Here is a 27,459-nt window from a genome sequence, read left to right as displayed (position 1 = left end):
GAGCTCAGAAAAAATGTGCAGGAATACAACGAATCGGGACATCCGGAATGGGCGTTGGCGATCAAGCGAGAATCATATACGGCTGCTCATTTGCGATGGCGGGGAGGACTTCGCTTTGTGGACAAATATTCATGGGAGACACATCCTCGAGAGGCTGCGTTTGCACTGCTACATTGTCATTGGAGGGCACGCTCAGCTCTCCGCCTCTATACATGTAGCTATTGAAGAGTATCAGTAATTAGTTGTAGAATTTGAGCTTTTTGACCACTTTTTCACTTGTTGACGGCAATCGTTTGTCCACGTGATCTATGGCCCCTTCTTTCCGTACCTCTCGTCGACAACTTGCTCAGCGCGAGGGAGGCCACCGCCATGAACATGTCGTTCTTCTCAATGGCTCGAATGCCGCTGTTATACCGGAGGTCGAAAGCGCTGTCCAGCGTGTGTCGACAGATCAACGAAGAACCTACTCTTCGCCTATGGTCGTAACCCCTTCCTCCCCGTTAAAGCGGTTAAGGCTAGCGGTATCAGCGCCTTCCGACACACCTGCAACCACTTCTGAGGCTCCAAACTTTGCTTCCAACCTCTATTCCATGGACCGTGGAGACGATGAACCTGGCGAGCAGACAGAAGCTGAGCAAACTGAGCGAATTTTGAGGCCAGCGGTAGGCTTACAACTCTTCATCTCAGTCCCATCACCTCTAAACTTGTTGCAGGATCCAGTTCTGCACCAATGGATGCTGAATCGTCGAGACACATATCTCAAAATTCTCCTGTGGAGAGAGGGAAGAGGATACTGGCCCGATTTCTGCGCCAAGTGCGAGGTGGCAGACCCAGTCTATCGGTGCGAAGACTGCTTCGGTGGAGGTTTGCTGTGTAAAGCGTGTTGTTTGGACGTTCACCGCTTGCACCCTTTGCATATCGTCCAAGTATGTCGTTTGACCCCCCTCTCCACTGGTCGCAGGAGCTTAATCTCATAATAGGAATGGACAGGCGTCTATTTCTCCCGTATTTCTCTCAAGACCCTTGGTCCTCGCGTTCAACTCGGGCACCCCCCCTCCCAAAGCTGCGCTCGACCCATTGCTGCCCATGACAGCTTCATTCTCATTCACATCTCTGGTATTCATGAACTCTCCGTCGATTTCTGCGGTTGCCACAAAGCGGAGGACCCTTATTATGTTCAGCTCTTGCGGGCTGGATGGTATCCCGCAACTTCCGAATCTCCTCGAACATGTGCTTCCTTCTCCGCGCTTGACTCATTCCATACTCTGACACTGGCGGGAAAGATTACACCGTACGACTTTTATCAGGCGCTGGAGCACTTGTCCAATGGAGCTGGACTGGACAGCACGCCCAATCGGTATCAAGTCTTTTTGCGAATAGCGCGGCAATATCGTCATCTGCTGCTTCTCAAGCGAAGAGGTCGGGGTCATGCTCAGGGCGGTGTAGCCGCGACTGCTCCTGGCGAGCTGGCTCTTCGTTGCCCAGCCTGTCCAAGACCGGGTGTAAATCTACCAGATGGATGGGAGAAGTCTCTCAGGTATGGCTTTTTTAACTTATATGTCGATGTACTAACACGCGCCTCAGTTGCATTTATATCTGTTTCCTCGCAATCGACGCCTGTTTTCGCCTCAAACGACGCGCCATATCTAACGAAATCAGGGACCCCGGTCTGGGTACAGGGTGGGCATATATGGTGGAATGGGCTCCGTATAGAGAGTACCTAAGCACTATGAAAGATCAGCGGGAGGTAGGCGTCTCTCGTCTTCGCAGTTTGCTTTACACCTGCTAATTCGTCATAGATGAGCTCCTGCAGCGGCCTCGCTGCGTTGGATCACGCCAACTCCAAATTCTCTCGAGGATATAGTGCAACCGGAGTCGGCATGGGAGTTTGTGCCCGACACGAGTTCGTGCAGCCGAATGGAGTTGCGGACCTTCAAGCTGGAGAACGGTATGCTTGTTCTTTTGCTTGCTCAACCAACTCCTTATATCCTTCGACAGCTTTGCAAATATGGACTGGATCTTCGCCTCAATTGCTCGCCATCTTCATAGAGCTCTGCGTCTGATGGTGTCTTATGACATCGCCTGTCAATGGGCCAAGAATCTTCGTGGACGACTCGAAAAACTACCAACCATGTTACGCCTATCACTTATTCTGGCGCTCATCCGATTTGTTGTGCCCAAACTCCACATCCACGGACATACACTTATCTGCCAACTCCTCTACTCTTTGAACTGGGTCCCCGGCAGCGGTCAGACAGACGGGGAAGGAATCGAACGCCCTTGGAGTATGATTGGCGGGGTCGCCGCCAGTACTCGAGTGAGTGGGCCTGGAGCGCGTGCAGACATTTTGGACGACCATTGGTCCTACTGGAACTGGAAAAAACTTCTGGGTTTGCGTGCGTCTTCATTGCTCACTCTGTTATTCCTCAATTAAATTGATTAATCTAGCAAAACTACTTCGGCGACGTTTAGATAGCGCCGTCCACGAGTTGGCCCGCCAACAAGATGCTTTCTCGCTGTTTTCATCGCAGCAGGCCGAGCGCGTATCTGAATGGAAGTCACTCGTGGAGGAGTTCGAAGCAGATGGCAGTAAGCCAAATCCTTATCAGGCTACAGTAAAAGGTATACATCCCTTTCTGTTTTTTTACCTTCTCACCCTTCGTTAGGAGCAACAGAAGCTCAGGTCCGGGAAGAGCTAGATCGTCAAGACGAGGAACAACAAGCGACAGGAATTCGGCGCATACACGATATCAGCCCTTCGGCTTTCATTGTCGAACTACTGGATATCGAGCAAGAACAGTAAGTATCAATATTTTTCTAAGATTGAGCTAAAGCGGAACATAGGCGTCGCGTGAGCGCTTATGCAGAGCTGAAGAAGACGAATGTAACGACTTTATCCTTCAACCTGCGCAATGCTCGGAGGACATTAAACAAGCGAATTGACCGTCTTCGGGTGCTCCAGGCCACTTATATGCCCGCCTCGTTACAACTTTTGGCTGCGTTAAACCTCGCTCAAAGTACCATTGCGGAGAAAGTACCGTTATTCCCCCCCTCGGCGTTAATGCCATCCCAGCGCGAAAACGGGGGCTGTATTCCAGGCCTCATCGACATGGAGAGACTATTGCGGGATGCTCAGTGTCGTTCTGCCCTGGTTAGCCTACGAAATCAGCTCCACATCAAATATCGCTTACTCCTCTACAAACGTACCCAATCTCGGCACCAAAAAACCAATACACGCTCGCGAACTCTGGTTACACGCAACGAGTACAAGATTCTCCTCCACTCGTGGAAATACCAAGCTGCATGGGCTTCTCTGGTCGCAATTGCGGGTGGGAATGCTGTAGATGTATTATGGCCACAGCTCCTTAAAGATGACATCCGTTGTCTTGAGGACTCCGACGAATTGGCAAGGAGGGCAGCGCGCGAGCAGAAAGCTCACCAGCGCCAGGTGGAGCGGGACGAGGCTCTCCGGAAGGCGGGCTTAACACCACTCTTGGCTAGACGTCAGGATCCCGCGAGCGACGACGGTTCGGAAGAAGAGGAGCCTGCCACTTTGTTGGATACTTTCGGCAGCAGAACTGGAGGGAGTTATGACGGGTCGGCCATCCAACATGGAGAATCACGTCGCACAGTCTCATGGATATGGTCAACTGCTGGTCGAGCGGAGGCGGGTGATGAATTGGATGAAGGTGAGATTATCGGGGCTTTGATCATACCTGCTAACTTCTTTGTAGCTCTGAGGATCGAATGGGCAAAAGCTTGGGCCCGCGTTCGTCGGTGGTCAGAAGAGGTGGAAATCTTGACGGAAGAATGGCGCCGCTTTGGTGTTTCCTTGGCCTACGAACAACAGCGATGGAAGAAACGGGCCGAAGAGGTCCAAATTTCTGCCATGTCTGTCTCCGATGCAGAAGGTGCTATTGCCTATGCCATCAAGCAAGCAGATATCTATGAAAATCTCGCCTTGCGCGGTGAGATAATCCGGACTGAGCCTAAATTGGCCAAGGGGCGTGCGGCGCTACTGGCCTGCACAAGTCCGGGTGACGTCAGACGACTTGCTGCTGGATGAGGGCGATGGAATGATCGAGGACGACGATGGCGGCGATGAAGACGGCAATTTTGATGAAGAAGAAGACCACTTACTTGGGGGCAATCAGCTTTGATACTCATGTATGGTTTAGAATACAGTCTGCCTATATTGTGAATGAGAGCCGTCCACGTTGGTCGGTCGGTCGGTCGGCCGGTCGGCCGGCATGACCGAGGCCCAAAAATCATAGCTCAATTATTTTTCAAGCTGTTTATATATTATTAAACCTATGCTATTTCGTAGGCCCACATGCCAGGCAATGAATGTATTATTTTTCCAGATTTATCTGTTCCAGATGCCATCAATGCCATCAATATGTTATTTCTAGGGCACCTGATTTGTAGCAATAGTATTTTACTATTTTCAGTAGTCTCACATATCATCAATGTCATCAATGCCATCAATATTTCATTTTATTGCTGGGGCCAACTGATTTAGGGCAATATATCTTTTAGTATTTTATTGGTCCTAGATAGTAGCCATCAATGCCATCAAATTATTTTGTTAGGTCCTGATGCTAGTGTTCCATATCAGTAATATTTTATTTTCCTGGTTTATCAGCCTCAAATGCTAGCCATCAATGCCATCAATATTTATTTTGAGGGCCCTGATTTATAACAATATTTTATTATTTTATTGGCCCTGAATACCAGCCATCAGCCCCAAATGCTAGCCATCAATGCCATCAATATTTATTTTGAGGGCCCTGATTTATAACAATATTTTATTATTTTATTGGCCCTGGATACTAGCCATCAGCCCCAAATGCTAGCCATCAATGCCATCAATATTTATTTTGAGGGCCCTGATTTATAACAATATTTTTATTATTTTATTGGCCCTGGATACTAACGATCATGAGAAAACATATCTAATGATCTAGTGATGCCATCAGCGGTCAGGTCTTCCCGGGATTAATTGTAATGTGACACTGCTCTTCTTTTGGAAAAGATACCCAATGATCCAGTGATGCTATCAGCGGTCAGGGCCGGCCGGATTGCCCTAGCAGCAGGGACCCATATCTTATGGATAGTTTTCCCTGGACGGCACCCTCTTTTTATGCATAGGTCTGAGCATAGAGGGTGCAGCAACACCAGTGGCGATCCAGTGGCGGAACTCGTTCACTGACTCCATGGCGGAACGGACTCCGGGTTCGAAGCCCATGCGCGGGAGCCATCCCGTGTCCGTCATGAAGGGGACCTGCTGCGTGGAGGAGTGAACGTGGTTGTTGTAGGCGAACTCCACGGCCGGAATCAGCTCATCCCAGTCGTCCTGCTGGTAGTTGGTGAAGATCCGCAAGTACTGCTCCAGCTCCTGGTTGACGCGCTCTGTCTGACCGTCTGTCTGCGGGTGGTACGCGGTGGACGTGGCGGGCTTGATGCCGATTAGACGCCAAAGTTCTCGGGTGAAGTCCGCGATGAACTGCGAGCCGCGGTCAGAGACGTACTTCTCCGGAGTCCCATGGTGCCGCCAGACGTTCCGGTAGTAGAGGCGGGCTGCCCCTACTGCATCGACCGTTGTATGACACTCCGAGAAGTGGGCGCGCTTTCCGAGGGTGTCAACGACAACCATGATCACGTCGTACCCATGGGCTTCGGGAAGCTCTACGATGAAGTCGACGGAGACGGTATGCCAGCGTTCCGGGGGCGTTTCCGTAGGGTGCAGCTCTCCGTGGGGCAGTCTCCGGAGTGCCTTGGTGCGGCAACACAAGTCACAGGTCGCAACATACCGGCCGATATGGCGAGACATCTGAGGCCACCAGTAGTTCCGGGAGACCAACTCCAAGGTCTTGAAGCGACCTGCGTGTCCGGCAACCCGAGTGTCATGGCAGAGCTCGATGATGCGTCTCCGAAGGTCCTTGTCCTTTGGTACAACGATCTTTCCTCGGAAATGGAGAAGACCGCCGGAGATGGCCCACTCGTCAGAACGTGAGGAGCAGGGGCCTCGAGCTTGACCTTGAACCTTAAGAAGTTGCCGGGCCGCTAGTGCGATGGGCTCCTCCAGGTCGGGCTCACTGGAGAGGGCATCACGGATGTCGCGGAGGAGTTCAGAGCCGGGACCGGAAACGGAAACGCCCTCGAGTGCGCGGACGTGGAAGAGTTCAGGCCGCAGAAGGACGACATCGGAGTTGTCGGAATCGACTCCGTGGTCGGGTCTCCGGGAGAGGGCGTCAGGCCGACCCATATCGCGGCCAGGCTTGTGGTGCAGCGTGAAGTCGAACCGGGAGAGGTACAGAGACCACCGGGCCTGTCTCCGGTCTTCCTGAAGTACTCCAAATTCTTATGGTCAGTCCAAATCTCGACAGGGTGCGCGGCGCCCTCGAGGAAGTGTCTATACTCCTCGAGTGCGCGGATGATCGCGAGCATCTCCTTGTCGTGGATTTCGTAGTTGCGCTGGACATCATTTAAGCTTTTGGAATAGAATGCTACGGGGTGCCACTTCCCGTCCGGGGCGGATTGTGAAAGAACCGCCCCCGTCGCATAATCAGAGCTGTCCGCCTCGAGTCGGAAAGGCCGTGCGTCGTCCGGAATCGCCAGGACCGGTTCCGAGGTGACCGCGTCCTTGATCGCTTGGAACGCGGAGGCCTCCGCGTCGCCCCAAGTCCATTGCTGGTCCTTCTTGGTGAGCACGAAAAGAGGGCGCGCAAGGGTCGAGAAGTCCCGAATGAACCTGCGGTAGAAGTTAGCGAACCCAAGGAACTGCTGAATGTCCTTCTTGTTTTCCAGAGTCGGCCAAGCGGAGACGCCTGCGACCTTGACGGGGTCCATTTCGACGTGGTTGTGGGAGATGATGACTCCGAGGTACTCGATTGACGATTTTTCAAAGTCACACTTCTCCGCTCTGTTGATCCTGTACTCAGTCAGCTTCAAGCTGCTCACTGTTCGGGAGAAGAACGAGTCATATTACCTGTACTCAGTCAGCTTCAAGCTGCTGTAGCACAGTTAGAATACAAGAATATACGAGTCGCGTCGCACATACCTCACTGTTCGGGAGAAGAACGAGTGAGGCTGTGCAACGGATCACTAGCTACTTAAGCGTCCTCCATCGTCCTGATCCGCGGATCGACACACCCCCCGACGGTGGAAAGCAAACAACCACAACAACCACCACCCCCCATGCAAGCACCCCCAACGCCCTACTCTAAAGCTCCGCACGAGTGTCAATATCCGCGGATGTTTGCACAGGTACCTGCAGGAAAACATCCGTGGGTTTGACATCCGTGGATACAGGTATCCGTTTCCCACGGATGCCAAGAGTACAGGTATGACTTTGGAAGATCATAGTATCTGTTATCTTGTATATGTTTCAGTCACTACAGTCTTCCTATGTCCTATGGTGTCCATAGCAGTGTATTACTTGATACTACATCCTATATAAGATGCTTATATTGTCCATATACCTTAGTATCCTGATTTTTTATATGAAATACCCGTGGATAACCCGTGCAGGTACCCGTATCCGTGAGTACAGGTACCCGTTTCCCACGGATGCTGCAAATGCAGGTATTGGTTTTGAAGCCCAAATTACCCGCAGGTAGAGTACAGGTATTTATCCGTGACACTCGTGAGAAGCCTTACCCTACTCCATCACTCCCAGTGTCTGACGGTGGCGTTCGAAATCAACTCGGGCTAGCGACTTCGTGAGAGTGTCGGCAACGTTGTTGTAGGTCGACACGCGCGGGAGAGAGATTTTGCCTTTCTCGACTACGTCGTTGATGCATTTGTAGCGCACGTCGATGGCTTTGGCGCGGCTGTGGAACCTCTGGTCGAGCGCAATCTTCCGGGCTGCATTGTTGTCGCCACGTATTGGAGTCGGACCCGGCAGTGGTTCACCCAGGCCAGTAAGCAGGCTCCTGAGCCAGCATGCTTCGTGCGCAGCCTCAGCCGACGCCACGTACTCTGACTCCATCGATGACCCAGCGACCAGTTTTTGTTTCCGGGACGACCAAGATATCATGCCGGAGCCGAGCGAGAGAATCCATACCCCATGACCGACTTGCGAGTGTCCGGATCATTGGCATAATCTGCGTCTGAGTAACCCGACAGTCGTACATCGTCTCCGCCCAGGCGCAACGAGTAGCATCGTGTCGACTTCAAGTACTTCACAACGCGGATAGCTGCCAGCCAGTGAGCCTCTCTATAGCAGTCCAGGAAGCGAGCAAGATGGCAGACAGCGTAGGCCACGTCTGGTCGCGTTCCCATGGCCACATACATGAGGCAGCCGACGAGAGAGCGGTAGGGCAGTTTCGCAAGGCGTGTGGATTCCTCGGCAGACGGGGGAGACTCGGGCCGAACCAGGCAGAGCTTGTGTTCCATAGGCGTGTACACGTCATGGGCATCTCCTTGGCCAAACTGAACGACAATCCTGTCGATCAGGGCCGTCTGGGATACGCTAATCATCCTCCGTTCTGGGTCACGCACGATAGTGATCCCCAAGCAGAATGACGCGGACCCCAGATCGGAGATAGACCATTTGGAACGAAGCTCGGTCTTGAAAAGTTCGTTCGCAGCCGGGTTGGTTGCAGCCGAGAGCATGTCGTCCACATGCACAGCAACGATCGTGATGTCGCTGCCCCGCTTGCGATAATAGACACACCATTCGCAGCGCAGTCGAGTGAAACCCCATGAAATCATTGCCTCGTTGAATGTGCGGTTCCACCAGCATCCCGCTTGATGCAGCCCATACACGCTCTTCTTCAGACGCATAAGCCAATTCTCTTTGCCCGGTTCTTCATGGCCCTTTGGCTGGCGGCAGTACTGTTGTTTGTCGACAGGCAACGGTGCATTCAGGAACGCAGTCTTGACATCGATCTGCTGCAGGTCCATCCCACGCGCAGCGGCCAGATGTAAAAGTGCGCGAAAAGACTCGAGGCGAGCCGTTGGGGAAGTTGTATCGGTATAGTCGCGCCCGAAGACTTGTCGACTGCCTAGGATGCAGTATCGCACAACCACATTGGCCATATCGCGTTTGCGCAGGTAGATCGGCCAGAGATCGAGGATAGTCTTGCCAGCCGGGGCGGTCCCAGGAGGTATGAGGTAGTACACGTCCAGTTTCTTCCACGAACTCATCTCTTCCACTTCCCCGTCCCACCACAGGTTAGCGTCCACATCCGCCATCGCTTCTTTCCGAGACTTCGGGTCGTTGGGAAATTCCAGGTTGATCGGTCCATCGTCCACGCAAGCGTTGAGGGCCTCCAGCATCGCTGCTTTGGTCCCGTTATCGTCCTCCGGGAGTTGACGTGATGATATTCTCTTGCTCCACCACGAGCGAAAAATCTTCATCTTCGAGATCAAGTCCTGCCACCGCAGCGTGGGCATTGCCAGCGAGGCGTGCCGACTGGCGTGGACCCTCGTCAGGCAACTCGATGGACGGGAGAGCTACTCCCGCATCCTGAGGCATGGTCGAAGAGGCCAGGGGTTGACGGGTGGTCACTTCGTCGTTCGGCACCCCCGACTCCGGACCAGGCTCTTCCTTGGATAAATCCGCCAGCCTACGACGCAAGACATCACGATTGATCTTCAGAGGTATGGTCTGCAGGTTCTCGATGAACCTCACATGAATGGAATCGTAGACTTTCCCGGTAGACCTCTCCCAGCAGCGGTATGATTTGGCTCGAGGAGTGTAGCCGATAAGCATGCACTCTAGAGAGCGAGCGAAAAGCTTGGGGTTGTGTCCCGGAATCAGCACAAACGCCCGACAGCCGATCTCGCGTAAATGCGACAGATTAGGCTTCCGCTGGTGGTAGCATTCGTAAGGCATCCGTCCGCCTTGCGAACGCGAAGGGGTGCGAGCATGTAAATAGGCAGCGGTGACATAGAATTTGTCCCAGAGGTTGGGCGGGGCACCGCAGGCAATACGCATCGTGCGCGCCTTGTTGTGGATAGTTTCGTGATAGCGCTCAACTTTCCCATTCTGCGCCGACGTCTCCCGCGACGTAAACCGCAGCTGGGTACCACGAGCAGCGCACCAGTCGCCGAACTCGGTGCTCTTCAACTCGCCGTTATCCATGTTGATCTCGACCACTTTCTCTCCGGATTCCGTCTCGACAGCCAAAATCCAAAGTTGCATGAATTTGCAAGCGCTAGCTTTCGACGGGAGGGGGATGCACCACCCGAGCGAGGTAGCATCGTCTACGACATCCATCACATACTCATTCCCGCTCCTTGACTTCACATTAAACGGCCTGCTCAAGCCCACAAAGACTTTCCTCAACCTCGTCACCGACTTATCTCCCTCTCTCTCCTTCGGAATCGACGCGCGGACCTGTTTTCCGAGAAGGCACGCGTCACAAGGAGTCGCAACAGCAGAGGGAAGGAGATCCATACCGGTAGCCCCACCGGACTGGAAGAGATCGAGACAGGCTTGCGGATGGGCGTGCCCTAGACGACAGTGCCAGGAATCCACATCGCGGGCAGTAGCGGAGGCAGCAAAAGGTGACGCAGGGATCGCAAGGCTGCAGTCTAGGCGGTACAGGTTCCGAGACTTGTCGATGTTTCCCGAGCAAACGCGTGTCCCATCGGGGTTCGTAATCCAGATGCGTTCGGCATCGAAATGACAAGCCAAGTCAAGATCCTTGCAAAGGCGGCTGACGGAGATAAGGCGTACGGTCGCCTTTGGGACATAAAGCGCATTTGTGATGGTGAAGCAGTCTGTCGCGATTGACCCGATTCCAACAGCGTCAATCGAAGATCCCTGGAAGCCTTTAATGGAGTGTGGCGCAATCGGTAGCAGATCAATGAAATCATCTTCGAAGGGGGAAATGTGGACGTTGGCGCCAGAGTCAGGAAATACAACGAACGAATTGCTTGTCGCCGTGTTCGCCTGCATTGTCGTCCAATCCAACGGCGCGAAGGCATCCGCCAGCACAGCGTGAGTCTCCGCCAGATACAGCGGGTCGATCTTGGCAGGCAGCGAATCCGATTGGAGGTTGATGAAGTTTGCCGTTGGTAGAGTTCGAGGAGTCGCAGGATTGGGTGAAGGCATTGGCCAAACATAGTAGTCTGTACCTGCCACGGTCAAGTATGCCTTGCCGTTCGCGTCGTGTTTGAATAAGCTTGCATTATGTGTACCTTTCGTTTGTCCGCTTCCTCGGCCCGTGCTCCTCTTCCTGTCAGTCTCCCTCGCCGCGCGAGCTTCAGCCACAGATTTCCCAGCCATGCCTCCGCCTTCTGCAACGCAGTACTTGGATGTATGCGTCTCGCGACTTGTACAGGCCTTGACAGTGCAGATGTCGCGACGACGACCACCCCCCGTGGCTGCAAAGGCAACTGTGGTAGGAGTAGGGGCAGTAGCTTTGTCGACGATGGCTTTTTCGACATCCTCCGCGGAGAGAGTGGAACGCGCGAGTAGGCCGTTGACCAGATCACCGTGGTTGGCTGAAAGAGCACCGACGAGGAGAGCCGTCAAGAAACTCTCAGCAGTGGGAGCGCCCCCAGCCCAGATCACCTTGTTCCACGCCTTGAGCTGCTCAGTCGTGCGTTCAAAAGACGTGACGTCGGCAGAGTAAGAGAGTTCGAACGCGGCCTTTAAAGCTTTGACCTGGTTCAGCGGACCGCGGTGGACGTGGCGAACACGCAGGGCTTGCCAGACCGCAGAGGCCGACTCGTGTGCTTCCACAGCATCGCGCTCTGTGCTCGACAGGACCGAGAGGATGAACGACCTCACGACTGTGTTGTTGTCGGTCCATGTTGCAACAGCGACTGGGTTGAGCGAATCGGGCGTGTGTGCAGGGTCGAGAAAATGCGTGGCCCCGGCATGCAGACCAAGGTTGCGTTCAACACGGCCCGACCAGTCTGCCCAGTTACCCTTCGAGAGCGAGAGGAAGTCGTCTTCGGACCAGTTGGAGATGGTGATAGAGAAGGGGCGAGCAGGAGGTGGCGAGGTGGGGAAAACATGGGGAGGGAAAGGTTGGAACATCGGCGAGAAGTGGGGAGAGGGATACGAGCCAGCATGGGGGAACGAGGGAACGTACGGCAAAGGCTCCCCAAATGCAGCTCGCCCAAGCGACGGCACAGACGACATGGAAGCAAACGGGTTGTTGAACGATTGGCGAGGAAGAGAGGGAGCCTGCGGGGTACGCAAGCCACGCGCGAGTCTCGCCATAGGCGTCAAGGAAAGGATTCGACGGGCGAGAGAACATGGTGTCGCGATTCGGCGAGAAGAGGCAAGTGCAGCGAGAGTGGATACGAGGGCGGAGGAAGCGTCGCGAGTTACAGGAGTCGAGCGTCTTCAAACGCTATGGCCCATAACCTGTTGATCCTGTACTCAGTCAGCTTCAAGCTGCTCACTGTTCGGGAGAAGAACGAAGTCATATTACCTGTACTCAGTCAGCTTCAAGCTGCTGTAGCACAGTTAGAATACAAGAATACACGAGTCGCGTCGCGCACATACCTCACTGTTCGGGAGAAGAACGAGTGAGGCTGTGCAACGGATCACTAGCTACTTAAGCGTCCTCCGTCGTCCTGATCCGCGGATCGACACGCTCGAAGGTACAACTTGTGCTCCCGGAGTCGCCGTAAGACCTCCTGGACAATCTGCCGGTGTTTCCGGAGGTCGGAATGGGTGATCAAGATGTCGTCAAGGTAGATCATGACGTCTCCGGAGAGGATGAGGTCCTGAAAAATGTCATTCATCATCGTTTGGAATGTCGCGGGAGAGTTTGTCAGGCCGAAATACATCACCAAGGGCTCGAACAGGCCTCGGTTAGTCCGGAAAGCCGCTTTCCACTCGTCACCTTCCTTGATCCGGACGTTGTTGAAGCCCCAACGGACGTCGAGTTTGGTGAAGTAACGAGCGCCTTTGAGCCGGTTGATGAGGTCGTTGATCAGCGGAAGGGGGTACCGGTTTTTGACAGTCATCGCGTTGAGAGCACGGTAGTCCTGGACGAAGCGGAGTCCGCCGTCCTTCTTCTTGACGAAGAAGACCGGAGACGCCATCGGAGACTTGGAGGGGCGAATCCGGCCCGTCGAAAGCCCTTCCTCGATGAACGCGCGTCGAGCTCGCGTTGCTCGAGGGGCGAGATGGGGTACACCTTGCAGTTGGTGGGCTTAGCGTCGGGGACGAGTTCAATAGCGTGGTCCCAGGCTCTCCGCTCCGGTAGCGTGTCGAAGGACTCCTTGTTGAAGACGTCCTGGAACTCCTTAGCCCAGTCCGGGATCTCGGAGGGCGGAGGGGCGGAGTTCCTGGCGAAGGCTTCGGCCAGGCGTTGCGAGACAGTACTGCCAGCGTATCTCTCCTCCGAGGGGCGGAACGAGGTGTAGAAGATGCGGTCACCATCTTCAAGCTGACCATCGTCATCATCGTCGTCCGGAGTCCGGCGTCAGATCAGGCAGGCCGGAGTCGTCACCGGAGACGGAATCGTCTCCGTCATCAGACCCAGAAAGGTCCATGGCGCAGACCGAGGGGAACGGGCCGGAGCGGAGACGCTTCTGAAGCGACCGGAGTCGCCGCAACTCGGTCCGTTCGACGCGCTCTTCCTCACGGCAGGTCGAGCAATTGCGGGGGCACCGTGTCATCTTGACCTCCTTGGTTTCCCAATTGATCTCTGGGTTATGTTTCCGCAACCAGGAATACCCCAGGATGAGGTCTTGCTTGCCAAGATGGGTGACGGCCAGTTGAACTTGTTCGGCATGGCCTCTGTAGCGCAGGACCAAGTCCGCGATCTGTTTGATGGAGCCGGCATCATTAGGGGGTGCCGTCGACATTGAAGACCGGAATCGGCTGATCAAGAGTGCGGACCGGAATGCCATTCCGAGCGACATAGTTCGTGTCAATGAAGTCGGAGGTGGCACCACAGTCGACAAGCCCAGAGAGCGAGAGCTTCAGCGCTGGTGGTGGGGACTCGAGCTCTAACGGGAGGTGGAGGGAGTTCGCCCCAGGGGCAGCGGCAACGGTGTACTGCTTGGGCAGTTTCTTTTCCCAGGCAGTGAGGCGGCGGAGGAGACGATGACCGGAGTCGCGGGCGGAGTCGGAGACGGAGTCGAGGCGGGGGGCAGGAGAGGGTGTGTCTTTCGTTTCGGGCTCATTGTAGGGCAAGGAACTGCATTCATCATACAAAGAGGCAAAATGATTTATAGACGCGAACGAGGGCACACCAGTCACTCGTCGCGGGGGACAAAATCCTCTCCGGCCATCGACTCCGCTGCCGTCTCCGGCAGGGCAGCTGTGTCCGTGTAGCGGGCGATCAACTCCGCTAACATCTCGTCACCGAGTTGTTGGATCACCTCGTCAAGGATGTCCATCGAGTGGACATCGGCGGGGGGGGGCAATCCCGGGCGAGATGGTTTGGGTCGCCGCACCTGAAGCAGGCGCGACGAGGGGCACCCCGAGCCCTGGTGCGATCCAACTCCATAGGGACGGGAGCTGGAGGCGCCGGAGCGGGGCGCGGGCCGCGGGTGGCACGACCGGAGCCACCGGGCGGAAAGGGGCCGGAGCCGGGATGCGGTTGACCGGAAACGGAGTCCGAATCAAACCACCAGGCGTCTTGGGGGCGGCTGACTTGATCAGCTTGGCCCGGACCAGGGCCTCGTATTGACGGAAGGCCCGGGTGCGCCAGCTAAGGTAATCCCGGAGGTCCGGGGGTCGTTTGAGGACGTGATTCCGTTATTGATCAAGGGGTCAAGTCCGTGGCGGAACTTGGTCACCTTGACCAGCGCGTCTTGAATCCGGCGAGGTCCATCAGGTCCTCGAGTCGTCGGTGTACTGGTAGACATCCTTTGTACCCATGTGATAGGCGGAAGTCTCCAGCTTGGAGAGAGCGTGATCTTGCTCGTTCTCCTCGACGAACCGGAGTCGAAACTTGGAAACGAACGAGCCCCAGGACGGAAACGGAAACGGGGCTTTGCTTCCGTGGCGCTCCGCCCATTGCTGAGCGGGTCCTTCTGCCATAAACGACATGGCATAGCGGACGGCCTTTTCCTCGCTCGCCTCTCCGTTGACCACGAAGGCCTCAGGGGCAAGGCGGGCGTAGGTGCGGACCGCGTGAGAGGACGCGCGGCTGCGTTTCCGGTCGCCGTTGAAGGTGAACGGGGGGTTTGGTCGCAAGACCAATTTTGAGGCGAGGTTGATGTCGCCAAAAAGGGCTTCGGAGTCGCCCTGGACTGGAGTCGGAGTCGGAATCGACGTCTCCGGCGATGGTGTTTGGGGTCCGCCAGCATTATTAGCGGCGGCAGCGGCAGCGGAAGCCTGGTTGGTGAGTAAAGCAAGGGCCTCAGTTAGGCTATCGATTTTCGCCTCGAGTGAGTCCAGCCGGGCGTCTGCGGTAGGAGTGACTCCGGACGGCATGACGGGTGCGGGGACCACAGGAGTAGAGGAGGAGGGGACAAGTGGCAGGGGTGGTGACGAGGGCGGAACGGACTCGTACTCCGAGCCTGAGTTAGCGCCCGAACCTGGCAATCTTGTCCGGTTGATCCCGTAGAGAGTTTCTTCTGCTGTAAGGGCAACCCCGGAGGCCTGAGATCAAGGTCCTAGCAGGGGAGGATCCGAAGAGTGAACATTGGTAAGCAAATACAAATGAAGCTGACCTAGCAGGGGAGGATCCGAAGAGAAGAAACTCTAAGGGTCCGCCTGCTAGGTAGCTGACTATATACTGCTTGTCCGTAGCTGCCGCTGTCGGGCACAGAAGGCTTGGGCGGCGTCGCAGGCGAGGTCCCAGGGCGACCGTCGGGAGGGCGTTGACGGATCGGTGATTGTGCGGGCGAGATGGAGGGCCGGACTGGAGTCGGAACCGGAGTCGGACCGGAGTCGGGCGCGTCTCCGGGCCGAAAGGGAGGTTCCCCTGACATCCACCACCATCGCCCAGTCGTCATCTAGGCCGTCGCAGTCCTCGTGAGGCTGTGTCATTCTTGCCAGCGGCCGTCCACATTAGGGTGCTATGAGTTGAATGTGTTTCGAAACGGCTTTGAAACCGGTTTCGAAACACGTGTGAGTTTTGAAATCGGCTGGGGGTCGACCCGGTTTCGAAACCGACACGTGACTCCGGGACCGGCCCATGGCTTCCCGGATACCTGCACCACCCCATCGGCAACGGATGCTATGGCCTCGCCGGCCAACTGAGGCCGTCGCCGAGCCATCGCTGACTTCCGCGGAGTTCCTGTCACCAAGCTCAGTTGGCCTGGATTCGGACCGACTGGAACCATCGCCGGCTACGAGCGCCGGGTGGTCCGGCCCCGGTAAGCGGCCGGTTTCGAAACTGTTTCAAAACGGGGGGTGTTTAGAAGCTGTTTCGAAACGGGGGGTGATTACTCACAGCACCCTAGTCCACATCGGAGCGTGTCCAAGGGTGTGGAGTCAGCAACGGCTGGCCGTCGACATCGGAACGTTATCCAAGGGTGTGGAGTCCTGTGGGGGATGGCATTGTTGACCTTGCTCTGCGCCTACATCCGTTTTCGACGCTGCACACACGCTTCCATCGATTTCACACCATGATTTGGTCGTCTTCACATGCCATCAACAGCCAACCTATCCCATTTAGAAGATTATAGCAGTTACAGAGGTACATGATATGGGTTTTTTGTGGGTTTAGAGAGTTCAGCGGGCGACGAGGACGTCGCCATTTCAACAGGGGGCACCTGTAGTAGGGTAGATCAGTAGCACGTGACCATCGATACGTTACCCCGAGCCACCACCTCCGTCCGCCCGACCCACTCCATCGCCCACCAGAAGCTCGCCATTCTTCCTTCATCGAATGACCCTCTCAGTCTCGAAGCTGTTTGAAGATAAACAGGAGGATTTCGTCAACCAATCCGCGCTGGGAGGATGATAGTTGCTGCAAAAACAGACCTTTGCACAATCATACACTGCTATTCGCTCAGTCCGCTCTCCAGCTGTCCTATGCTACTACAAGGCTGCTAGACTCAAGGATGGTTTGCGGAAGAGCGCTGGAACACGGGACTGGATGCCGGTGTACGTCAAAAGGCCACATCTCGCAATATGTCTACTGACCAGTCCCCGTTCAGGCTCAGCTGGGACTCCGAGTAAACGTCGATCAAGGAACCGACATGGCCTTCGTCTCGCTCAAAGACGACCACATCGATGCGAAAACGATTAGACCTATCACCCCCTCGTGGTGTCCCCTGCTTGCGGCTCTTGTCCTCGCTTACTCCCGGCCAGTCAACGCATCCGAGACTCTCCAACGATGTGCTATCCCAAAGCCAAGGCGTCTACACGAATACCGAGAGCTGCAGCCTGCGGGAAACTTGTGCGTGAAAAACAGCCTGAGTGTCGGCTTCTCTTCGCCTATCCTCACATCTCCTTAGCTCTTCATTCCCGCTACCGCCTCCATCTGCCGCCCTCTTTCTCCATTCGACCCCAACACCATGACACGCAAGCCATGCGACTGGCTCCCACCACTCCTCGACTCACACGTCGGCAATGCTCCAGCCTTGCTGCACTGCTGGAACATACCACAGTTATTTAAACCCAGCTTATCATGCCTTCCCGAATGCTTTCAACTACCACCCGCGGCGGCGCCGAGTTCCCTGTCTCCACTACGCGTGCCCGCCATTTTTCCGGTTGTCCGAAAATGGAAAGTCACGTGCCACCCTTCTTTTCGAAAGACTGCGATGTATCTCGAGGGGCACAGGACGTGCGACCAAACCCAGTGAATCTTTATATGGAATATGTCGAACTCGTGCTACCCAATTCTTTTTCCCGCGCCATTCTGCGTGGAAGGCAGTTGTTGGGCACGTTTTCGGCGGGGCCACTGTAGCCATGGTTTGTGGGACAACGGGCATGATGTGGGCTGGAGGTGCCAGTGTATCCTGTTGATATGCTCATTCAATGTATGTCGCCCTGTCTACTACCGAGCATATTTCTTATATCCTCGTACTTATTTCCGTTCCCTGCTACTATTGATACCACCGTCGTTATCTTTACTACTATCTATTCATAATCTCTTTGACTACTGGTAATTACCTGCTTCTACTGGTGAATAGCTACAAGTCTCTCTGGCGGCCTCGTTGCCTGGAACAATGTCGCCAACTGCATAACACTTTCGTAGTCCTCCCGTCCATCGATGGACCGCGCCGCTCTCAGTGCGGCATCCTCCAAGAAAGCCATGTTCATGCGCAACGGAAAAATTAATGCGTGTTTGAATACTCCAATGGGGACAACCATGATATGGAGCAGCATCCGCCCGTTGCTCCGCCGCGCGCGGTCAATCCAGTCGTCCAGGGTCGGGATGTCGCGAAGCAACGCTTTGCGCGCGTCAGGCTCGAGTGTCAAGGCGGAGCGGATCGCGAGCTGATTTATCTGCGGCACGCCGTCCCGAAAACTTATGATGTTCAGCATAACCGGCCGCGGGTCGGAATTGGGACTGGCGAGAAGCTGTTGCTGCACGGTCTCTTCGCGGAGAGTGCTGTTGAAGGTGTGGACTTCGAGGATGTTGTCCGTGTAGAAGGAATGCAGAGAGAGACGGAACATTGCAAGCTGGGGTTTGGAGAAAATCGCGTGCACGTCTGGCCCTAGGTATAAGTGATCCGCGCAACAGCCAACTTGAGTTGACTCACGTGTGTATTCTGTTTTCGTGGCTGCACATATTGACCGGTGGTTACCCTCGCGCCAATCAACCGTTTGACACGCTTTCGAGCAATAGATTCGCAGATAGCAGCCTGAGCATCGTTTAAATTCGTCGCGTGTCTTGATGCGGCTGCACTGTTGGAGAGCAGCGGCAAGGATTTTAGCAGAGCGGAATAAAGGAGTTGGACCTCTAAGACCCACAGGTGGATTGTCGCACGCGACTAGTTGGGCCCGGACACCTTGGCTGTGAAGAACAAGTAGGATACGCTCTTGGTAAGCAGCATCTTTCTTCAATCGGGACCAGAGGGGAAAGAGTGGTGAGTTCGGGTCATTTAAGAATTCTCCCAAGTTGGACTTCTCGATACCATCGATTCCGTCGACGATCAAGGGGAGGGTGGATGGGTATACGAGACCACGTGGCAACTGCTTCTGGATGAATCGTGTCAAATTCCGGGAAAGCTGTTTGTCAGGCAGGAAACGCGCTGTTGCAAGAAGTTGCGGAATCATATCATGGCGGAGGGCTTCATGCAACGCATCTGGTCCAGTGCTTATGAGGAGATTCGTGACATCGATAACGAGGTGGAGGGTCCGCCGCCAGCATGATAAGGTTGATACGCCAGGCTGGGGAGGTGTATGAAGCGCGTTAGAGAGTAATTGGAAGAGGTCTGGAAATATGTTGTGCGCCAGAAGAACGCGTGCTACAACTATATCGTAGGACTCCGAGTCCTGTTGTTCTGAGTCCAACAAGTCATTTGCTCCAACTATCAATATCAGCGGATACGCTAACATGGCCACGATATAGCGGTCGGTGCGGATATGTAAGGGGAGGGCGTGCGTCATCACCAGATGGGCCTTGATGAGAGAAACGAGACAGTCGAGTGTGCCGCCAGCTGCTTGGATCATTTCGTCAAGCTGTGTGTGGTCGAAGTATTCGGGAAGCGAGAGCATGCAGTCAAGGACCAGGTCCGTGGCCGGCTCGTCCAGTGGGTACGACAAGTTGGAGATAGCATGCGCCCATGCATGAATGACTAGAGCAAGAAATCCGGGTGTGTTCCAAAAAACGTCGGACGGATTACGGACGTTGGGAATACTGGCAGGCATTGGGTGGTCCATCCATTTCCCATCCACCAGACGACTGAAGCGGATGAAAGAGACTAGCAGCTCTGATTTCGAGATAGTGAGCATCGTTCTGGTCTGGACCCCGTTCGAGTTGTCTGCCGCCAAACTCGCATGACCATGGAAGTCGTATGCGAACCGCACCCACGCGACAACAGAGGGAGAGAGTTCGAAGATGGTCTCGGGAAGCTCCTCCTCGGTGGTTAACGACAACAGTGACTCCAGAATCGCCAATGCCCGACTAATGGACTTCTTTGAAGGAGCAGAAAGCGTTGCTAGCTCGGTAGCTTGGGGTATTCGGGTTGGATCGAGGATGGCGAAAAGGGCAGGGGAAAGAAGGGATTTAGTGCGTTCGTCCGAGGTGCTCCAGCAATTGGCGAATTGTGTGAATTCAAAGTCGGTGCAGTCGCGACTGACTGCGACAAGGGCGATTTCCTACGTGGCGGTGAGCTGCCAAAGCTTGTGAGGGAGTTCACACGCGTACTTTCAGCGGGTCTGGAAGCTCGTAGAGGCCTTGCGTTTGCACATGAATGAGAGGATGCATTCAGTGCATATGGTGTCGGATTAACCCGGCGAAGCTAGCACAGCCACCACCACTCCCTCTTCTTTTCGCCCACCACCACAAGGCGCGACAACTTACATAGAACAAGCCGGACAGTATGAAGCGTTGCTGAGCGCACATAATGGCAGCGAAGGGCCAAGCAGACTATCTTCGGTGAGCGGAAATGTTTGCTACCTTTGTCCTGATCGCGCTTGACTCTTTCGTTCTTGTAAGCTGCAAGCAATCCAGCGACCGTACAAGGCCATGTAGCGCATTGGAATCTTATTTGACGAGTGGTTGAACTGGCTTGGGGCGGCTTGGGGCACAGGCTGGCGCCTGACAGGGAGCATTTGGCCAACTCGTTGTTGGTGCTACTGGCTGGTGGTGCGTCTACTAGTATCCCCACAAGTTTATTTTGCTTAATTCCTACTTCAGGGCTGGTTTCTGGTCCGCCGATCAAGATATTGAAGTCGGGGTCGGAGCTGTGCTGGCTAGTTTGACCTCACCCGCCACGCGGACTTCCATCCCGACCATGATGTCCTACCATGTAACAAACGTGTTATGCGCCACAGCTGGAGTCAATGCCAACGCTTTGCGACTCCCCAAACTCTTCCCCAACTCACCGAGTTTGACGACAAGACATTTGAAGCCCTCGACGGCTATATCTGTTTGCACGATGAGACAAGAAAGACGTCTGACTGGCGGCGGAGGACGAAATTGATGTGTGTCGTCTGCAAACGGCCGCGAGGAAGACGAAGTAGAGTTTGTGAATTAGAAGATACTTGTTTTAACTGTGCCGACAAATCAGACCTCTTGCACCAACTTCAGCACCAACGGCAGTCCCGAGCCGTTTTCCTGCGCCAACACCCCCGGTCGCTGCATCACCCCGCTCAAGACAGGCCCGATTCCTCCTTCCACGTTGGCTGAGCGAATTTCGAATGCGCGAATCAGCGTGAAGAGGATTGCCTTGAGTCTGGGTTAAGTCGTAAGCAAAAAAGGATCAGGAAACAGGGAGTTAACAGACTCAGCAAGGGAGAAGCGGAAGCCGATGCAGTGGTGCGGGCCCGCCAGGAAGGTGAAGAGATTAGCCCAGGCACCGGGCACAGCGCTGGCAGCAGCGGGGATGCTCTCCCATCGATCCGGGCTACCCAGAATAAGTTGCAATAATTATTCTGAGTTAGCGAAGGAAGCTTACCGAAACTCTAATGCATCCTTGCCCCATATCTCCGTCGAGGTATTCACCGCCCAGATGGGCAGATGGATGATCTGGCCTTTAGGAACACTGAGCGGTGGAGATAAGCGTGTGCAGTTGTCGATGAAGATAAAAATGCCCACGGGAGACTCCAATGTTCTTTGCCCTCACGGTCGATGACCGGGTTGCTTAGCGGCAGAACATCATCCGTCATCGCCTTGCGCAACATGAACAGGACTGGCGCATGCAGCCGCATGGTCTCGCGGACGACCTTCTCCAGAAATGGAAGCGCATTGAGGTCGTCCAAAGTGGGGTTGTCCGTTGGGACCGCGAGCAGTTCTCGACGAAGCTCGTCTTGGACTGCAACATTCGTGGAAAGCGCGTGGAGCGCCCAGGAGGCCGCGGCACTAAATTGAGCTCGTTATATATGAGCACAAAAAGACAGAAACACACTGAGCTCGCCTTGTCGTCTCATGTCCTGCGACAAAAAACGAGGGAATTTCTACAACGATGAAGATAGCAATAGTATATCGAAATGCTTCACTCACGAGCAAGGACTTCGGCGTCCGAAAGGCGCTGGCTGTGCGGCAAGTCCGGGGACATATTGGCCCTGAGTAGAACGGAAAGTATGTCTCTCCGCCCACCAAGAGCCTTGAGCCCCTCCTCATCTACAAGACCCGCTTTGCTCTTGCCGATGATCTGGCGCCCGATAGCGTCCATGCGGTTGCGCGCGGAGCGAAGGACGAATGTTCCCGGAAGAGGCTAGCTCTGTATTCAAATCAAAATCCGATGCGTAGACGGGAGACACACCAGTAGTTTAAGAATGGGTATAGCTGTTTGTGCCAGACGGACTGCCGCATAGAGGTTTGCATGCGGGGCATGAAAGAGGTCGGTAAATGCCTGGTCGAGCTCGCTGGTGTGGCCCTCAAGTGCGTTGAAATCGTAGCCAAAACCTGTGCGAGATGATCAGAACTTTCAGGCTAATGCGGGAAACCGATAAACCCACCAGCGCGGCCGATAATGTCCAAAGTGAGTTTCCTGAGCCCAGGCAGCACGTCTATGATGCCGCGGAAATCGTTTTTGGTGTCGACATCATGTGTAATTTCTTCGGTCCAGATATCGCGCAACTAGACGAATAGGTATGGAGAGTTGCTGAGAGCATGGCAGCGTACTCGGATTGCTTTTTCAATGAAGGTTTCCGTGATGGTGCGGATGTGGGAAAGCGTGAATGCAGGATTCTGTTGAGGTTAGATTTCCAGTTGCTGACAACAGGCTCTGAATAAACAAGCATACTATAACGCGTCTCTGCCAGACCATATGTGATTATTGGTTGGAACAGATGGACTAATACTCACCTGACGTTTATGTTGGTCCGTTTCTGCGAATAAGAGCCCTAATAATTCGATTATGTGCGAGAAACGGGGGAACTCAACAACTTGAACGAACCTTCACCAACAAATCGATGAAGCCCATCTCGCTCGCTATCTGCTCGTTGGTATATTTCGGAGTGAGTGATGATGTGGTTCAGCGCCTTGATGTCCGACGTGTGTAGCTCGGGAATCTGATTGGACTGTGAGCGTTATGGAAGCCATACCCAGATAAAACTCACGCTGAGCAATCCATGGAACATGAAGGTGGCACCATATTCCTCACGCCATTCGCTCGCGCGTCGGGCATCCTGGTCGCATGGGCGCAAGTCAAAGGGGCAGGTTTTCGTTACTCACCAAAGTCATCTCTTTGAAGTTTCCGACGAGCACATTGCTCAGTGGTGGTCCGCGCAAAATCTTGCGCAACGGCGAGGAGAAATTATGATATAGTATTCGAAGGAGTGGAAGGATCAGGTAGGCGAGCAGCGTGGTCGCGATTGGGAGGAGTATCTGGACGAGCATTCTAGAAGAGAGTAATGAACTTGAAGTTGTAGACATACTTTATAGCACTCACCAAGGGAGAAACGCAATGGGGTATTTCGAGCGCTTCGGCCGCAAAGGACAATATTGACTCATTTTCAGAGACTATCGGGATATTCGAGTTGCTTGCTGACCCAAAAAACGTACATCCAAACGTGTCAGCGCAGCGCCGCAGAGCAAGCCGTACCGCGGCAGATCTTCTTTCAATCTTCTACAAGACGTTGAGCGCTAGTCAGTCAGCGCTTGACAAACTATACTGACTGTGCTGACGGAGGCTCCTCGGGCGACAGCATCCATGGCCCCGAAACATTGACGTTATGTGAACGTTTACTCGTATGCAGGATTTGAAGGAGGACTAGCACAGAAGAGAGTGTTTTGAGTCAAAGAGAGAATATGAAGCGCGAGTATTGCCACCAGTGAGTGCCAATCAACGGCGAGAGCACATTGTGGATGACAAGCTGGTGGAAGACGAGATCAACCAGAGTCCTTTTCGGGAAACGTGACGTCACGCGTGCCGACTTTTCCTTTCCTCCTCCTCCTCGTTCTGGGGATGCCTTTTCGAACCTCTCAGGTGCTCTGGCCATGCTGCGTAGCATCTAGTGGCTCGCGGCCACATATCTGACCCTCAGAACCCCGCATATGTAGTGTGATTCAAAGGGCACGGCACAATCCGAGCATGGGCAAAAAGCGGTTTTTGGGTATGTAGATGGCGACTGTTCGTGGTATGTCCACTGTACTTTCCCATTAAAGCTTACTAATATCGTCCCATACTCTAGCTATCTTCTTAGCTGCGCCTCGCAGCACATCGAAAAACGAATGACCTGGGAGCGGTTTCAAGAAACAAGGCCTCCTCCCGTTTCTTGGTGCGTCTCAACATAAGCTCTTGTGTGCTTTATCCTTACGCTCCACACCAGGCTCCTTCTAACCTCCCTCATCTACGGCAGAAACCACAGCCGCGATACCTGCCCCCACTTTCCCCGTCTATAAGTCTTTTCGGACATTCAGTCCTATCCACTGTCGACAACGGGACATGCATTGTTGCCACAAGCGTCATTACAGGCTCTTGACATACTCCGACCTCGATTTCGCCATTTCTTCCCCAACTTCAGGACACTTTGTTTCATTCTCCATTACCGACACACATGTTACCCACGGCCAGTCATTCCGAAGTTATATCCAGGTGTCTACAACCTGCATCCAATTGAGGACATCATTGTCTGGAGCGGCATTGCGTCTCGAGCTTTTCCACCTCTTCCTCCAAATCTTCCGTGCGGGAAGGAAGTTTGGGACAAGTACCCCCGCATGTTATACACAACTCCCCTCTATGACAACTATCTTTTCGTGCTTCTCCATATCCATGTTCATAAAATCCGCTACCTATAACACGACTATCATACCTCAGATCACGGATTGTGTACATACCTTACTTTTCAGCACGCTTCTCATGTCCTTCCAATCACTATGATACCTCAGCAACACTCGTCTCGACCTCCCCGTCCTCTGAATCCGAATCTCGCAAGAGATGGCCAAGCGACTCCTCCAGCTCCTCGTAGCTGCTTGTTGGCCTCTCCTTCAAGACATCGCGAACCCGGGGAAGCAACTCGTTGACTTCTTGCCACACCTTCCCATAGCGTGCAAGCGTGTTCTCATACTCGTCAGGGTCGTCGAAGTATCGTCTGGCTTCTTCCGCAGACCGTTCGGCGTTTATCACCCGCACACTTTCCAGCTGGGGAAATGTTGCGAGAAGCCAGACCGCGCGCCCACGGGCTGGTCCCAATAGACGATTCGACGATGTCAAAGACCTTGAGTGGACAGATGCACAAGTTTTGCGGGGGAGTTTCTGACGGAGTGGACGAGGCCGCATCTATGGTGAGCCGCAATTGACACAGATGAAGGCAATGCTGAGCGAGGACCCCTAGTCCACCGAGGGTAACAAACGACCCGGCGTACCCGGTCCAGTGGTGTGGCTTGAGGCTGGAATATTCTTGTTGGTCTCTGTATGCAATGTTTTTGGCAAGTACGAGGACTTCAACGAGAGGCAGAGCGCATGCGAGCTGCCCTAGCAACTGGTCGTCCATGTCCAGCCCATAGCCTATCTCGATTTGGAGACAACGGAGATTCCCATAGCGCAGAAGAGGCTGGACAAGGGAGTTCGGATGCGGGTCAAATTCTGCATCGTAAACCGAGTCGATGAAGCAAACAACTTTGGTCAGCTGGGCCACGGAGCAGCGCTGCGACAATATATCGAGCAGCTCGGTGACAATCCAAGTCCCCAGCTGCTTGATGTCAACAATGAACGAAGAGAGCGCCAGCGTGTCGCATGCCCGAAGAAAGTATCCAAGGGCATCGATTGCAAACCGGTCCTCGGGATCCTGGAGAATTTGGTGTATGTCTGGGTCGTCCGCGGCTATGTTTAGTCGAAGGAAGCGCAGAGCGTTGAATGGCAGGCTTCGCTCACGAAGGTGGCCCCCCGTATTCACCCCCCGGCCAGGAAACGAAAGCACCAATTCCATTAAGTGAGGCAGGCATGCGATATAAGAAAGGCCAGCGTCATCCAGATTTCCGATGGCAAGCACCCGAATGTTTCTCAGCTGACTTCGGAAGGGCGACGGGATTGACTTCGGAATACATCGGGTATTCAGAAAGGCGGTCGTAGATGTCATGGGACTCGAGCATGAGCACTTGCAACTTGCTGGCAACTGGTAAAAGGAACCCCAAGGCAGAGTGCCGGCCCGTTCGCAGTCGAAGATGTGTGAGACGGGGCGCAGATACGAGGATGAGTTGCGGGAAGAAGGCCTGTGCCTTTTGAATGCTGGGATGAGGATCGTGCCTCAGGCTCCAAGTACTTCCCGCTTTCCATACGAGCTCCCGCATATTTGGAAACAACGCAATCCGGTGCAAGCCTGAGTGGCACGCGGCAACCAGGAAGCCATATGCCTGCGCAACTAAGTGTGAACTTGAAGAATACTCATACGCAGGACAAATAAGGTGGCGAATGCGACCCGTATATCTCAGCGCATACAGCAAGTCGTGCGGCCGAGGTGGTCGGCGGAGATACTGTAGATAGGTCAAGTCAGAACTAAACTCAGCAGAGGTGCAGACCAGATCAAACCCTCCGTCTGAACGACCGACATATTGAAAGAGGTCCTCCGGAAAGACGTCGAGAGTGTGGAGAATATTGGTTTGGGTAAACCACAGCGCATCCAACGCGGATTCCGTGAAGCCACGACATGTTCGTGCACACCTATCCTGCCCACTTATCCCCTCTAGTTAGAGCCTCAGGGGGGGGGTGAAGCTCTAACTAGAGGGGATAATTCAAATCCGCTGTGTTTCCTTAAACTTGCTTCTGGATGTTAGTGGACAGGATGTTAGTAGACGGGAGGTCTTTGGGGGGGAAGGGGGGAGGCCGGCTGGGGGGAGCGGGCTGGGGAGCGGGCTGGCCGGAGCATCAATGGATGATCACCGGATGACACGATGACAGCGAAGGTCATCATCGCTGTCTGCTGTCAAGTCCCGCCCTCTGCCCGCCTCCCCCGCCCTCATCTCATCACTGCCATCAAAGTTGCTGATGGCTGTTGATCTTGGGGTCGCCCATGGTCCCGCCCACCGTCCCGATCTGATGGCGCATCAAAAAACGAAAGTTGTGCAGAATGCTTTGCTGATACCAAATGTACAAACCGTTTATCAATAGCTTGAGTAGTTAAGGAGATATAAGCCTTTTGATCTAGTGATGGATGAGTCTGAAGTTAGTAGACAGCTTTTATAAGGGATATTTGGAGGATTTTAGTATGGTATGAGTATGTAGGGCAATTTGGGTGTCAATACCAGTGTCAGGGGAGGTTATAGGTAGGTAATGATGATCCTAGCTGTAAGGGTCCTCTCTAATAACTTATCCTGTCCACTAACTTCAAGTTATGTTAGTAAGGGCTAACTAGGTACAGTATGCACATGTAGGTCCTTGAACATATAAGTAAGTCTCTGTAGAAGGTGTTGGGACTGTCAGTAGAGGATATGAGACATAGTTGGCAAGAGGGGGGGCTTACAATCCATCATGTGCACTAACCTCCTTAGTATGGAAGTCAGTAGATATCTTCCACCAGTT

General features: G+C 54.1%; 3 protein-coding genes across 3 annotated transcripts; 1 reads left to right on the top strand and 2 right to left on the bottom strand.

Annotated features, from left to right (window-relative positions):
* Positions 1–308: 308 nt before the first annotated feature.
* Positions 309–4,160, top strand: MIND_00908600 (CxC2 domain-containing protein; the record flags this gene model as incomplete). The annotated part of the gene is made up of 11 exons (XM_037365726.1): positions 309–662; positions 714–926; positions 981–1,537; positions 1,585–1,747; positions 1,800–1,948; positions 1,999–2,396; positions 2,449–2,622; positions 2,667–2,799; positions 2,845–3,689; positions 3,735–3,968; positions 4,033–4,160. 11 exons carry the CDS (start codon positions 309–311, stop codon positions 4,158–4,160), a joined length of 3,348 nt encoding a protein of 1,115 aa, XP_037217138.1.
* A 13,844-nt stretch (positions 4,161–18,004) lies between these two features.
* Positions 18,005–20,261, bottom strand: MIND_00908500 (MYND-type domain-containing protein; the record flags this gene model as incomplete). Its single annotated transcript, XM_037365725.1, has 3 exons — positions 18,005–18,546; positions 18,592–20,152; positions 20,202–20,261. 3 exons carry the CDS (start codon positions 20,259–20,261, stop codon positions 18,005–18,007), a joined length of 2,163 nt encoding a protein of 720 aa, XP_037217137.1.
* Positions 20,262–21,062: 801 nt separating this feature from the next.
* Positions 21,063–23,654, bottom strand: MIND_00908400 (uncharacterized protein; the record flags this gene model as incomplete). Its single annotated transcript, XM_037365724.1, has 17 exons — positions 21,063–21,231; positions 21,283–21,402; positions 21,454–21,540; positions 21,594–21,857; positions 21,904–21,952; positions 21,999–22,212; positions 22,261–22,403; positions 22,457–22,577; positions 22,623–22,688; positions 22,744–22,755; positions 22,806–22,843; positions 22,897–23,011; positions 23,060–23,128; positions 23,175–23,340; positions 23,378–23,462; positions 23,505–23,568; positions 23,619–23,654. The coding sequence occupies 17 exons, from the start codon at positions 23,652–23,654 to the stop codon at positions 21,063–21,065; spliced, it is 1,818 nt and encodes a 605-aa protein (XP_037217136.1).
* Positions 23,655–27,459: the final 3,805 nt, after the last annotated feature.

The sequence above is a fragment of the Mycena indigotica genome (genome assembly GCF_014461135.1).
Source record: "Mycena indigotica strain 171206Taipei chromosome Unknown Mind.scaff0008, whole genome shotgun sequence".
Lineage (NCBI taxonomy): Eukaryota > Fungi > Basidiomycota > Agaricomycetes > Agaricales > Mycenaceae > Mycena > Mycena indigotica.
Note: the sequence above shows the minus strand (reverse complement) of the source record. Positions and strands in the feature narration are given on the sequence as shown.